Source organism: Notolabrus celidotus, chromosome 6 (assembly GCF_009762535.1).
Source record: "Notolabrus celidotus isolate fNotCel1 chromosome 6, fNotCel1.pri, whole genome shotgun sequence".
Taxonomy (NCBI): Eukaryota; Metazoa; Chordata; class Actinopteri; order Labriformes; family Labridae; genus Notolabrus; species Notolabrus celidotus.
Genome location: NC_048277.1, coordinates 22670733 through 22684776, shown reverse-complemented (window position 1 = coordinate 22684776; position 14044 = coordinate 22670733). Strand labels below are relative to the sequence as shown.

At 37.4% G+C, this 14044-nt stretch overlaps 1 protein-coding gene across 1 annotated transcript; it reads left to right on the top strand.

The window, feature by feature from the left end:
* Positions 1-1015: 1015 nt before the first annotated feature.
* Positions 1016-13910, top strand: usp3 (ubiquitin specific peptidase 3). Its single transcript, XM_034685720.1, has 15 exons — positions 1016-1720; positions 3133-3193; positions 4834-4971; positions 6280-6363; positions 6562-6643; positions 6754-6833; positions 7352-7465; positions 7671-7784; positions 7927-8076; positions 8272-8378; positions 8599-8679; positions 8806-8924; positions 9057-9170; positions 12096-12163; positions 12753-13910. Exons 1-15 carry the CDS (start codon positions 1633-1635, stop codon positions 13219-13221), a joined length of 1869 nt encoding a protein of 622 aa, XP_034541611.1. The 5' UTR covers positions 1016-1632; the 3' UTR covers positions 13222-13910.
* Positions 13911-14044: the final 134 nt, after the last annotated feature.

Genomic DNA, 14044 nt, shown 5'->3' with positions numbered 1-14044 from the left:
AAACTGCAAATATTCTTTTTCCTCACTTTAAGAAAAAAAAGTCCCGGAGTGCCATTCAGGTGCCCCCCCTGTAGGACAAATTTGAAATAAAAGTTACATTTATTGAAAAATTGCAGTCAATGTCTTTTCTGTAATTTCAAAAGTCATCCTGTGGGCCGGATTGGAACCTCTGGCGGGCCGGTTTTGGCCCGCGGGCCGTATGTTTGACACCCCTGCACTACATGGAAGTTACTATGTGACTTGGTACATTCACAAATAACTACTTTTGGAATCGCACTGTTCTTCATACTGTGTATGTTTGTTTTTAAATAACCTGGTGCAATTTTTATCGTGCATAACTTACCTTATCTTATATATCTGTAATAGTTGCCATATTTTCTTTTTCTTTTTACTTTATTTTATTTTATTATATTGTATCCTTGTCATTGCAATTATTATTGTTATTATATTTTTTAACTACATATTTTTTTTTATTTTTTAAGTACATTGTTGTATTCCCCTGTCCTATGTTGTAAGTTGCTTAACAAAAGAATTTCCCCCAACGGGAGACAAATAAAGTATATAATAAAAATAATACATTTTATTTATATAACGCTTTTCAAAAACTCAAAGACACTGTACAATTGTTAAAATCAATACAAGCAAAAAAACAAATAACACAGATCAAACCAAACAACAGTACAATCACAAATGAAAAGCTAACTTAAAAAGGTGAGTTTTTAAAAGAGATTTGAAAGCTGAAGGGTCAGAGCAGTTTTGGATATGGGAGTGGAGTGAGTTCCAGAGGGTGGGGGCGGCTACTGGGAAGGCTCTGTCTTATATCTTATCTTATTTCTAATTTTCCTTTTCTTTACTGTTTTATTATAATTGTCATTTTAATTCTGCTCTTTTGTGCTTGTCTGAATGTTTCCAATGCTTTTAATGTTTTAATTTAAAGCACATTGAGTTGCCCTTGTGTATGAAATGCGCCCTACAAATAAAGCTGCCTTGCCTTCGTTTACCACCACTTGCTCACGAGTGTCTGTAGATGATGTGCAACTGCGCATGCGTGCCACATAAATACAAGCGAGAAGTCAACTTAAAACACTGTCGGTTAGGGTTAAATATCAGAGCTTTCACACGTCATTTTTAAAACTAAAATAAAAAAGACGATTAAAATAAGAACTCTTCACTTTGGACGTCGTTTAGTAACATGAGAACGTAAATGAAGGCGGAAATAGCCCGGCGTGCTCGAGGAGGTTTCACTGCTTTGTTTTGTAGTTGCGGCCGAGCCGGCAGACCTGCGTCACTTCCTCAAGTTATTTCCATTTGTTTGTGGGAAACGGCAGCGGTTATTATCTGGTACCTTATTCACCAAAGATAGCCTTACTATGTTAGTTTACAGCATGTCGGAGTGAACACAGCTGAAGGTGTTTCCTCTGTAAACTAACATACCCTTTAAAAGTATGTAAGAAACGCAGGAGCAACCAAACGTGTTAGCGTTAGCAAAGACAGGAAAACGTGCGCCAGTTGAAATAGTTGGCCAGCTAACGATAGCTAGTTAGCTGGTTTTAAGTAAATTGGCTGACCATTGTTTTTGCTTCATTGTGCCTGGTGGTGGTGTCTTTATTGTGGCTCACGTTGACGTACCTGATGGAGTGCCCTCACCTGAACTCAAACGTGAGTCCTGTGGATGCCTCCCGGGTGCCTCACGGTACTCCGTCCTCCTGGTGTTGTAACGGTAAGAACAAAAGTGGCAGTCACTCTTTCCTCTGAGACATTTTTACGTCAATGGAAAACATAAATTACAGGCTTTGTTTTCCCATCCCTCAGCTGCAACTGATACCAGCACATCTGTGTCAGACAGATGAATAGATACAGCTTTTTATCACAGCATTTCACGTCTTCATATCAATTTAGGGTTGCCAACTTTCTCACTACTAAATAATAAGGGACAAGTGCCATGGTGGTGTGAGCATGATGTGTGGATATTCATATTCTGATTCAACTAGAAATGCAGAAAGTGTGTATATCCCCTTTAATCCTTACTGTATCATTATGTAACCTCGTGAATGAACCTTTAAAGAAACCACAATTTGGCTCTTTACATCCAAAAACATGCAAAAGAAAAATTAAACACAGAAGAGGAGTATGACTTACCAAATGTACTTTTTCCATGGACACTTTTTGCTGCTCTTTCTTTCTTTCTTTCTTTATTAGGATCCCCATTAGCACAAGCATAAGCATTGGCTATTCTTCCTGGGGTCCAACACATATACAATCATGCACACATTAACACACAGTCAGCAAAACAAGACAAACAACCACAAAACAAAAACATAAACAAAAACAGCTCCTCATAATGAATTACATAATAACATACACAGAGAAACAAATTGGTCATTAATTTGGCAAATGTCAACACAAAACCGTAGTAACAAGTAAATTCATGTTTTAACTTTCACTGTGCACACATACAAATGTACACATTCACATTTATAAATACTAAACATCATCTGAATGATCACTTATGTTACTAGGATCACGTGTTATGACATATCAAATCAAATACAAGAAAAGGGTAAAGAAGACAATTATAATTATTTCAATCTTATCAAATAAGCAGTTCTACCTTCATCCAAGTTAACCAATTTTATGAATATCTGTTTGCTTGCTCTTGACTGACTCAAGCAATCATTTGTCCTTTTGCACAGCCAGAGAGAAGTCCTTAAATGACAAGTCACAGTTTACAGATATTTGAAGTTCATTTTTGATCAGCTCTGTGCTGCATCTGTTTCTTGAGTCTGAACATTTAATTGCCATCAGAGAGAAAATCCTGTGTGATTGGATGACAGGCGGTGTGATTGGCACAGGATCCACTGTGGTTTTATCTGATCTAGGATCTGTAGAGTGCAGTCTGCTGTATTTACAAGAGAAGATAGTCAATATACGGGACACTTGAGGTCCTGTATGAAACAAACCAATTTAGCCCAATATACGGGATGTCCTGGCTAATACGGAACAGTTGGCAACCCTGTATCCATTTGACAAATGAAATAATGTGACTTTTAAAATTTGAATCACAATCATGCTCAGAACTAGAGTAGACGTGACATTTCTCATCTAAGACTGCTAATGTTTTATCTGTTATAGTTTGCAGGTCCAATAAAAGCCCATGGATTTGCCTTACCTGTCTGGTGGTTCATTGTGGAAGGTAAGTTGGAGTGTGCTGTTTCTGTGTTGTGTCTCAGTACTTGGGTTCCAGCACAGACAAGGTAATTATACAACCATGTCAGAGCTGCTTTGCACAATGAAGTTCTTCTAATGAGATGTGTTAGAACATCAAATCAAATCAACTTTATTTATATAAACCCTGGACACTTTTAAGAAAGCAGTCAAATCGAACCTTTTCCTCAAGGTCTTTCCCCGTTAGATTGTGTTATCCCCACCTACCCCCCAGACCCCCTACCTGACCCTGTGAAGCCACCTTGAGTTTCTTGAAAGGTGCTGTACAAATACCAGTTATTATATAATTAATAATAATAATAATAATAATAATAATAATAATAATAATAATAATAATAATATTATTATTATTATTATTATTATTATTATTATTATAATCATAATCATAGCAAATGAGGAAAACAGAGAGAAAATGAAATAATAAACACACACAAACAGAGGAAGAGAGTGGGAAAGAAGAGTGGTAAGAGAGCAATATAATTAAAAATGAAATTAAAAGTAATAATAAAAACAGTAATGACAAGAAATACAATTAACAGTGCAGTGAGTGTCTGAGCCAGTGTGGTTAGGGGCAGTTAAAAGCTAATGAATAAAAGTGTGTTTTGACTTTTAAAAGTCTGGATAGAGGGGGAGAATCGGACGATGGGGGGAAGAGAATTCCACAGTTTTGGGGCACAGATGGAGAAGGCCCTGTCATGGCTCTGAAAACCCCAGTTTCACAAAACATACATGACATTATAATGAAAATATTCCCCTGAGGCAGGATAGGTCTACTTCTGACCAGACAGTATTATAATTGAATGACAAGTACAGTGCTGATCACCTTTTTTTCTTTGATAATGTTTAAGAAATATGGATAACAAAATATTCTGTCTGCTTCTCTACAAATAAAGATTAATTAAATGTGTTCAATGTTTAAACTCAACTCAACTTTATTTATAAAGCACCTTTCATACATAAAAACAATCAGCCCAAAGTGCTTCACAGAATAACAGAGACAGAAAACAACAGCAATGGTAAAATTATAAAAGGCATGATTACATATAAAATACTTAAAAATAAAATAAAATAAATACAGTAAAATTAATAAAATAAGTAACAGTGGAAAAAAAAGTTAAAAATAAGGTAGCGTTAACAAGATCAGATAAACACAAGAAATACATAATTAAATAAGATAAATATATGTTTAAGCAATGATTCAAATAATAATGGTTAAAATAATTATAAAAAATAATAATGCAGTCCAGGGCTAATTAAAGATTAGAGATTAAATGCTCAATGTTTTTGTTAAAAACAAGAACATATTATGAATATTAATTTTCAAACAATGTGAGTAACATGGTTCATGCCTTGAATCATTTTAACAACGTTTCTGTTCAAATGTAGAGGAATCTTTCCACATTCTAACCATGTTGGCAAACACCAGCCAGATGTTTTATCATAATATAACAAATCTCTGGTTTCCAATGATCGTTAGCTAGTTTTCATTCACAGACTTCCTTGTTGATAAAGAGAAGAGTTGTTTGTCCATCTTCCGTCAATATGTGTTACTGAATACTTTCCATGTAGTTTCTGAAATTATATTGTTGATGTTTTCTCTCTCTCTAGATATGTGAATGGACATGCAAAGAAACACTTTGAAGACAGCCAAGTCGTTGGCATGAATCAAAAGAAGGTTGAGAAACAGGAGAAGGAGAAATCCCATCATTCTGTCTGCATGGACTGCAGCAGCTACACTGTATTTTGGTGAGTGTCCAGCCTCACCATGTGTACTCTCTGTGACTCACTATTGGCTCCTGCAAAAGTACAGCCATAAAAGCTTTTAAATGATCAGTATGGTGTGATGGTAGGAATAAGTGTTGAGGACATGCAAAACACAGGGATCCAAGTATTTTCAAGAGTTTAGAAGTATTGAAGAAGACATATCATCTTAGATTTCATAACGTCATTATTAGAGATATGTGCTTCTTCGTGATTATGCACTATTGTTTAGTTGTTTTTATAGTCTAGTGCTCTTAGCTTTTAATATTTTAATATTGTGCTGATAATTTTGATGTAAATCCAATCCAATCCAATCCATTTTATTTATATAGAATATTTTAAAAACAACAAGGTTACCAAAGTGCTGCACAACAAATACCAACAGTAGAAATCAGTAATAGTAAAATTTAAAATACACTACATTAAAAGACAAACGGAGACCAACATAAACTCTCATGCCGTATTTAAAGCCAGGGACCCATATTGTTGTATAGTGGTTATGTATTGTTGTGTAGCTGTTTGAATGATGTACTGTTTGTTTTGAACGGAGGCATTGTCTCTGTCTCCTGCCCAGGGACTACAGATGTAAATGAGCTCATAGCTAACTCTGGTACAGCTAAATGGCTGAACACTGTCCCTGTCAAAATAATAATAATAATAATAACTAAAAAAAAAAGATTTATAGCGGTTAAGTTTTGCACGCTACCACAGTGAAACAGTGCATGTTATTTTTAAATTTTTTTAAACAGTTTTATTTTTTTTTGTTTTTCTACAAAAAGAAGAGAATTAAATCAAATCCTACATCTTGCCTCCAAACCACATTACACATTAAAAATAAAACATTAAGAGTGGATTAAATTAAGACTTTTAGGATAGAAAAAGAAGAGAAGAAAGAAAATAAAAACAATAAAATAAAATAAATAAATAAATAAAACAAAATAGCATAACATACTGCCACCATATCATACCGTACATTCCAAACAAGGAAAACTGCCAGAGCACTCCCCCCCACAGGTCGATGTCGTGCATATCGCCATTATAATACGTTTTTCGCATACCAAGTACAAGTAAATATAATACCAGATAACAAAAGGCAAAGCTAGCTAAGCTATACCGACAATAGGCTCAATTGAAAAAAAGAAAAAAAAGAAAAAGTAGGATGCTTATTGATTAGCTGTTATATATTTCTAACTCAACATTTCTAATCCAAAGTGGTATCGAGTCGAATGAGTTTCATTAGATTTGCTTTGTTTGCAAATATATATGTGTCTTAACTGATGTGAATTTTTATAGTTACAGATGTGACGACTTTGTTGTCAATGACACCAAACTCGGGCTGGTGCAGAAGGTGAGGGAACATCTTCAGAGTCTAGAAAAGTAAGTACAAACCTTAAGGATTAACTCCACTCAGCATGATTAGTCTCAGTTAACTCCAACAACATTGAGCTTCAACTGTGTTTAATGTAAAAAAGCCAAGTTAAGCTGTAGTAGCTGTGGTAGAAAATTGCCAAATGAAATGCATTCACATTAACAATGTGTACCAGTATACAAAGCCAATGTTTGTCCCTCTTACAGCTCGGCTCTGATGGGCGACAGACAGAGGAAAAGAAAACTTCAAGAAAGTGCAGCACAAGACAGCAAGCTGTTAAAAGATAATGTAAGTGCCCACAAATGTTCTGTATTCTGGGTTTTTTTTCTAGATGCTTTAAAATGATGTATAGGTACATCCAAATATCCTTAATCATGCATTCTACTTGTGCCGGTCAGGATGGAGTGGCTTTAGGTGCTACAGGCCTGAGGAACCTGGGCAACACATGCTTCATGAATGCCATACTGCAGTCCCTCAGGTAAGGCTCTGCACCGGGGATGAGGTATGTGGGTGGTAAACTGGGTTTTGCAGCATGGTTCAGTAGCCCTGCCCCTGTAGACCAAGGGCCTCATGACCAGTCATCCTTTATTAATACAGTCTGGGGCACAGTAAGGGGATTTACTCAGGCTGCTTGGAAACAAGACACAGCTCACACATACAGTTATTGTCCAGGATCCGATACTGGTGTATTAGCACAGTCACTTTACATGAGAACGTATATAAATGCAGAATATTTGCAAGGTCATGCTAAGGTTTTGGAATAATTTTTGCCCCTTTTGAATAAACAGCACACAGATTCAAATGTAAATATTTTACTTTGTTCCAAATGAAACAGTAATATCTTGGTATTTATTGTAAAAGTGTTTTCTGTTTCTATCTCAAAAACATGCTTGAACCATTCTCATAGTTGATTATGGGTGTTACCACCTTGTGTACTGTGTGCTAATTCTGTAAATCTTAATTGCCCAACATGTTTAATGTGTGTTTCTTTTCCAGCAACATCCAGCAGTTCAGCTGTTATTTCAAGGAGTTGCCTGCAGTAGCTCTGCGTAGCGGTAAGACGGCCGGAAGAAGGATGTACCACACCCGCAGCCAAGGGGACACCAGTGTGTAAGGTCCTCTTCTAGAGGGGGAAGGATTCATGGGCTGAGCGCATTGATCAAAATTCATATAAGCAAGCAGATGTTTCCTGAACTCTTTTTGTTTTGCGGCTCCTTAAAGCTTTAATCATCTAAATTCACTTCACACTTGTTTGTGTTAGAGGAGTATAATACGTCTTATGGTGTATGACAACAGAGTTGCTTTTCCTGAACAGGTCTTTGGTGGAAGAGTTCAGGAAAACCCTTTGCTCCTTGTGGCAAGGCAGCCAGACCGCTTTCAGTCCAGACTCCTTGTTTTATGCTATATGGAAAATCATGCCAAGCTTCAGGTAGGCCAACAGAAAAGAAACATTTATAGTTTCCCTTTTACTCCTTTTTCCTTATAATGTGCTAAAGTGTAGCCATATCAAGACATTGCTCACTGTGAGTTATAGCTGCTGTCATTGAATGCGGTGGGTTTTTTTTGTCTAGGGGCTATCAGCAGCAGGATGCCCATGAGTTCATGCGTTACCTGCTGGACCACCTCCACAGAGAGCTCCAGTGCAGTCGCAATGGAGCATCTCACCCTGTCCCACCTCAGGATGGGATCAGGCTGTCCACTGCAGATGGCAAATGCTGCATGTAAGTCTAGTGTTTAGACACTTTGTGAACACGTCTTCATGTTTCTGTCTATCTCCGGTTGCAACAAAGTAAACGTGATCATCCATTCATGACAAGATTTGGAATATTTGTATTTACATTTTCACAAGATGCCTATTTTGCCATTTATATTTACTTATTATAACCCCTTTATGTTTGTCCTTTGATTCCCTGCAGAAATGGGACTGCCAGTGTCGTAACATCGATTTTTGGCGGCATACTGCAGAATGAAGTGAACTGCCTGATATGTGGAACAGAATCCCGGAAGTTTGATCCATTCCTTGGTAAGAAAAAAACATTGTGTTTGAGAAACCACATACTGCAAGCAGTGGAGAGCCTCAGCTGTTTAATGACAGACATTGACAGACATTTCACCTGCAAACTTATTATAACAACAAAGCAAAGTAAGAATGTTAATGTGTCATGCATATGAAAATAAAAAAATCATAGAGCCTGGAGATTTATGACACGAGAGTTTATTTAATCTTTTTTTCTGTCACTCAGACTTGTCCTTGGACATTCCCAGCCAGTTCAGACAAAAGAGAAGTAAGGACCAGGAGCCAGGGCCCATATGCACCTTACGTGGTAAGTTTTCCACTGACAGAGGTCATAACTCTGTCTGTGGCCATAACTCTGTCTGTGGCAGTATAAGTGTCCTACTGTTTACTGCTGAGATGATTGATTTATCATATTTGATTTGTTAATCTTTAGACTGCCTACGTAGCTTCACTGACCTTGAAGAACTTGATGAAACAGAGCTGTACTACTGCCATAAGTGTAAAAAGCGACAGAAATCCACAAAGAAGTTCTGGGTCCAGAAGTTACCAAAGGTCAGAGACAGAGATGCTCAGTTCTTTTATTTTAAGTTTTAAATTCAATGTGTTTTATGAAAGTAAAGAGTAAAGTGATGGGTGGAAAACGGCTTGTTCTGGTCTAATTTCAGGCTTTATTTCCAATCGTAGGTTTTGTGTCTGCACCTGAAAAGATTCCACTGGACGGCCTTTTTAAGAAACAAGGTGGATACCTATGTGGAATTCCCTCTGAAAGGCCTGGACATGAGGGGATATCTTCTTGAGGTAAGATAAGATAAGATATACTTTATTTGTCCCCCGTTGGGGGAAATTTCTTTTGTTACAGCAGCTTACAACACGGGACAGGGAAAATAAAATTGTAAAACATCACTTCATAAAAATAGAAAAATTCAAAATGTAAAATAAAATAAACAAAAATCAATGTCATGTAAAACTATTGTATTTATATTTAGGGCTTTCCAATGTACATTAAAAAAAAGTTTTAACATTAATTTAAATGAAAAACGAGTGAGTTATCCTCATTGAACCATGATCTGTGAGAATTAAAGAACATCAATGGACTAAATCTTGATTTAAATGGTTAGTAATGGAGTTAAAAATTAGATTTAAAAATCTGTGTATTGGGATTATTTTTAGTTCTGACACTTTTGGATGTTTTAATATGCCCCGGGTCAAATTGACCCAGGAACATTATTGCTGTTCCAGAGAAACAAACATAACAGGAGGGTTGAGGGAATATAAGGCAAGTCTGAACCCATGGGGATGAGAAGTCTTGGAAAAAAATCTTCAAAACTTATCTAACCATGATAAAACAAGAAATTCTAAGTTTTGAAAACGGAGATGCCGCAGTTTATAAGCTAAGCAGTCATGTCGTGTGGATCCCCCAGGAGCTAAAGTTAGAACTGTAAGAGGTCAGGAGCCAACTGTGCCCGTTCTGACGTGGCCTCAGTGAAAATTAGCTGCAGCTTTGTGGAAAAACACTGAATGTACCCATAATACAGCATGCAAAATAAAAAAACACCCTCACAGGTACACGTTTTAATAAGCACCCCTGCTATTCTCAATGTGTACATTCTGTATGATTCCAGGAGGAAAACAGTTGCCATTATAACGGTATTGCATCAGTCATTCTTACATAAAACCTCAAACCATCACCAGAGGGCAGCGCTCTTGTGCCAAGTTTTAACCATTGTAATGAGGGGGATGAGGTTAAGACAGTAGTCACACCAAGGACAGATTTTAACCTTCAGTAAAATACCAGACAGCTGAAATGGTAAAGCATGTGAAACATTCTAACTTTGGCAGAGACAAAACAGAAAGCATGAAGAAGAAAAAAACTTTTTCAAGAGGAGGTATATGAGGTATTATTACATGCAAGAAGAAGTACAAAAGCTCCTCTGCCAAACTGGTGGTTCAGTCAAACCAAACCTTTTGTGAGGCAGTCAGCTGGTGATGGATTTAAGTCCACAGAGATGAGACATGCTAAGCTTGCGAGCCATGAGGGAGATCTCTGTTGGCCTCTGCTGGCTGACCTGAGCTGCATTACTTCTAGACTCAACAAATTATGGAGAAAAGATTTGACTGATTATTCCTGATAAAAAATGATCATTAGAATGTATTGATTTTACAGAAAAAGAAAGAAATTCAAATGTTAAATTAAAGATGAACGAAATGGGCAGTGAACTGTGATAGTACTCTACCATCTGTAGTACATTTATTATTTATTATTTGGATCACGAGTGCTTCCTTCAGAAGTTTTGTTTTTATAATAATAATAATAACAATAATTTCATTTGTAGAGCACTTTTCAAAAAACAGGTTACAAAGTGTTTTACATGGGCAGCAAAATAAAACAGGCAGATCATAAAAACACACTTCAAAATAAAGAAATAAAACGTATTTTAAAAGACATAAAATTCCCCTAAAAGAACTCTAAAGGAATACAATTATTTTAAAATATATTTAGACGGTTAAAATAAAATAAAGTCAGATAAAATCTGTGAAGGCTCTGTGATAAAAGTATGTTTTAAGAAGGGATTTAAAAGAGCTCACTGACTCAGCAGACCTGATCTCCTCGGGCAGATGGTTCCAGAGTGTCGGACCCCTCTCTGCGAACGCCCTGTCCCCTTTAGTCTTCATTTTAGTATTTGGAATGCACAGTAAACCTCTGCCCGAGGATCTCAGTGCACGTGTCGGCTCATAGGGTATTAAAAGGTCTACTGTATAGCTCGGAGCAAGACCATGTAGAGCTTTAAAAGTAATCAGTAAAATCTTAAAATCAATTCTAAAACATACAGCGAGCCAGTTAGGGATGGGCACCTTTCACATTTGAACCGATACGGTACCGATACCCGGTACCTGGGAATCAGTACCGGTACTCAACAGTACCAATTTTCGGTACTTTTGTGTGTTAATGTGGTAATAAATGTTAATTTGTTTAATAATAAAATCAAATTTTTTTTTAAATTTAACATATTTATTTAATTTAACATGAAATTAACAGAAAGAAGATTATATAGGTGATTAGATATATTAGCTGACACGGGCTCGTGGCATTTAATTGCTCTTTCGGGAGTTTATCAATGAACACACGTGAATGCCTGCAGACAGGAAAAAGTCAGTTCTCCGTCTCTTTATAATAACAGGACACACAACTTACTTGTTGGGCATTCACGCACACAGGAACGGTTATAAACAGGGCAGGTAGTATGGGCGAGAGCGTCTGGTCTCAACCTAATCCTCCCGGTAGTACCGACGGAATTCGGTCTACCGAATAAAAGTACCGAATTCAGTACCCATCCCTAGAGCCAGTGCAAGGAAGCTAAAACTGGAGAGATGTGGTCAAATGTTTTGGTTCTGGTTGAAACCCTGGCAGCTGTGTTCTGTACAGTTTGGAGACGACCAAGGGATTTTTTGTGCAGGAAGCTGAAAAGACTGTTACAATAGTCCATGAAGCAGAACACTGGTGTGAAACTAAAGCTTCTCTTCCAGTTATTTCGTTTAAATTACTGTTAAAGTTGTATCATCATTGACATAGTGAAGCCTCTTCTCCTTATAAGGGTTTATTGCATCATAATTTCCATGTTCATGTACTTTTGGTCTACCTCCTTCTAAGTTCTACATTTTTTAAGCATGATGTGGCTGGATTAAGAGCCCAGAGCCCTTATCTTGTGTTTTTAATGTTCGCAGCCTGAGAATTCATTACCAGAAAGCTGCCTGTATGACCTCGCTGCTGTCGTTGTCCATCATGGATCTGGGTGAGTGGATTAAGTCTCCCACTTTAAATACACATTCATTGAAATAGATACTTTTTCATTGGTTGTATTTTCTTTTCTTGGAAAGCACATACAACATCTAGAGTTCTGCAGCATCTTGTTCTCCCTCCATCTGACTGATAATGAAGTCTTCAGATGTATTCAATATATGCCTTCCTTTATCACAAAGGTAGCAAATTTGACCGCTGTGTCTTTAAAACAATCAATGCTGGACCATAAATCCACACAGAACCATTTGGCAGCCAGCTCTGCCTACCGCCGATGGCTGCCAGTCACCCTGTTAAAACTAATGTTATCCAATATTGTTGGAAAGCTCAGTCGACAACTACATTTTAAAAATTCATGTAGCCACTAAATGCTGAAAGGCATTAGGCTGAGAGTCCTTGAAAATGCATTTAGATCTGTTGAACTGCTCATTGAACAGCTGCTGTTTCACCCTTTGCCTCTAAGTGGCGATGTTGCGCTGCTTCTGTTTTGTAAAGCTGAATGTGTCCCTCCAACTTCAGCAGCAGCATGTAAGACTTTCAAGAACCCAGACAGCACTAGGTGAGATATGTGTCTGTGTCCACAGGGTTGGATCAGGACATTACACAGCATACGGCAGCCACGAGGGCCGCTGGTACCACTTCAACGACAGCACCGTGACTCTGACCAATGAGGACGCAGTGAGGAAGGCAAAGGCCTACATTCTCTTCTACGTGGAGAGGACTGACCAGGTAGCCTCAGACAAGACTGCCACCAACAGCACAGCCGCAGAAAGGCACGTTGTGGACAGTGTTTGCTCAGTAGTGTGTCAGGAGAAGGTTGCAGCAGCAGACACAGCTGCCACAGACATGGATTTAATGGATGTGGCAGCCCCACACATAGATACTCTGGATGTACCAGCTCCAGATAGTGCTGCGTTGGAAAATATGGGTGAAGACGTGGCTGAACTGAATAAAGCTGACGCAGCTTTAATGGAGGCCGCAGCAGATAGTGATACCTCAGACAAGGCTGCATCAGAGGAAGCCAGCCAAGCAGTACACGCAGTTGCACAATGATTCAGTTAGGCTGCCTCAGACCAGCTCCTCAACCCGTTTTTGGTTTTCACCTCAGTCACATTTTCCAGTGTTTGATTTGAAATAGTTGTTTTCACATTAATTGTTTGTGCATCTTTTTTAATTCTTCTGACCTGCATGACAGCATCTTGTATGATTTGCTGTTTGGTTTTGTTTAGTATGACTTTTTACATTTCTTTCCTTGATGTTGTATCCCTCGGTCCAGGTAGACTTCTTTGTGTTATAGATTCCATAGGACATTGTAACAAATAAGTGAAGCTGTAGCCTCAGTTGGTCCAATGTTTAGCCTAGAATCACAAGTTGAATTCTGTTAAGACACTGTGTCATAATAATATTTGGAGTAGATATTGTTTATAAACTGTCATGTTTTAATTTCCACCTCTTGAGAACCTCACAGTTTTTATTTTCCAATTCTTAGGGAAGACTTTAGGGTATAGAATGCAATGCATTTATTGACTGACATTATGAGTGCTCTTTAGGGGTTTAGAAAGTTATTTCAACTTCTTGTTCAGAACCAATGTGAAAGAAAAGATCATTCTCAAAATGTGTATTTGTTTGTATTGATGCTGGAGTATAATTTAATGTTTGATTTTGACTAAAATGGACTAAAAGAAGAAGCCCTGATGACATGAAAATTAACATTATGAAATACAATGCTTTTTTTTTCAAAATGTTTGATGTGTGTTTTTTTTTTAATCTGTTGGGAAAGAACCCATAAATTTCCCCCTTTTCTGAACTTCCTTTTTTCAGCAGGTCAGCAAAGCCATTATCACAGCCTGACAAAATGAAGCACTTAAAGCTGGCA

Bases quoted from the DNA above. Each gene is read 5' to 3' on its own strand.
- usp3 (XM_034685720.1), top strand. From the start codon at position 1,633: ATGGAGTGCCCTCACCTGAACTCAAACGTGAGTCCTGTGGATGCCTCC. The intron at 1,721-3,132 runs GTAAGAACAAAA...TATCTGTTATAG, and splicing joins GTCCTCCTGGTGTTGTAACG to TTTGCAGGTCCAATAAAAGC. The intron at 7,785-7,926 runs GTAGGCCAACAG...TTTTTTGTCTAG, and splicing joins AAAATCATGCCAAGCTTCAG to GGGCTATCAGCAGCAGGATG.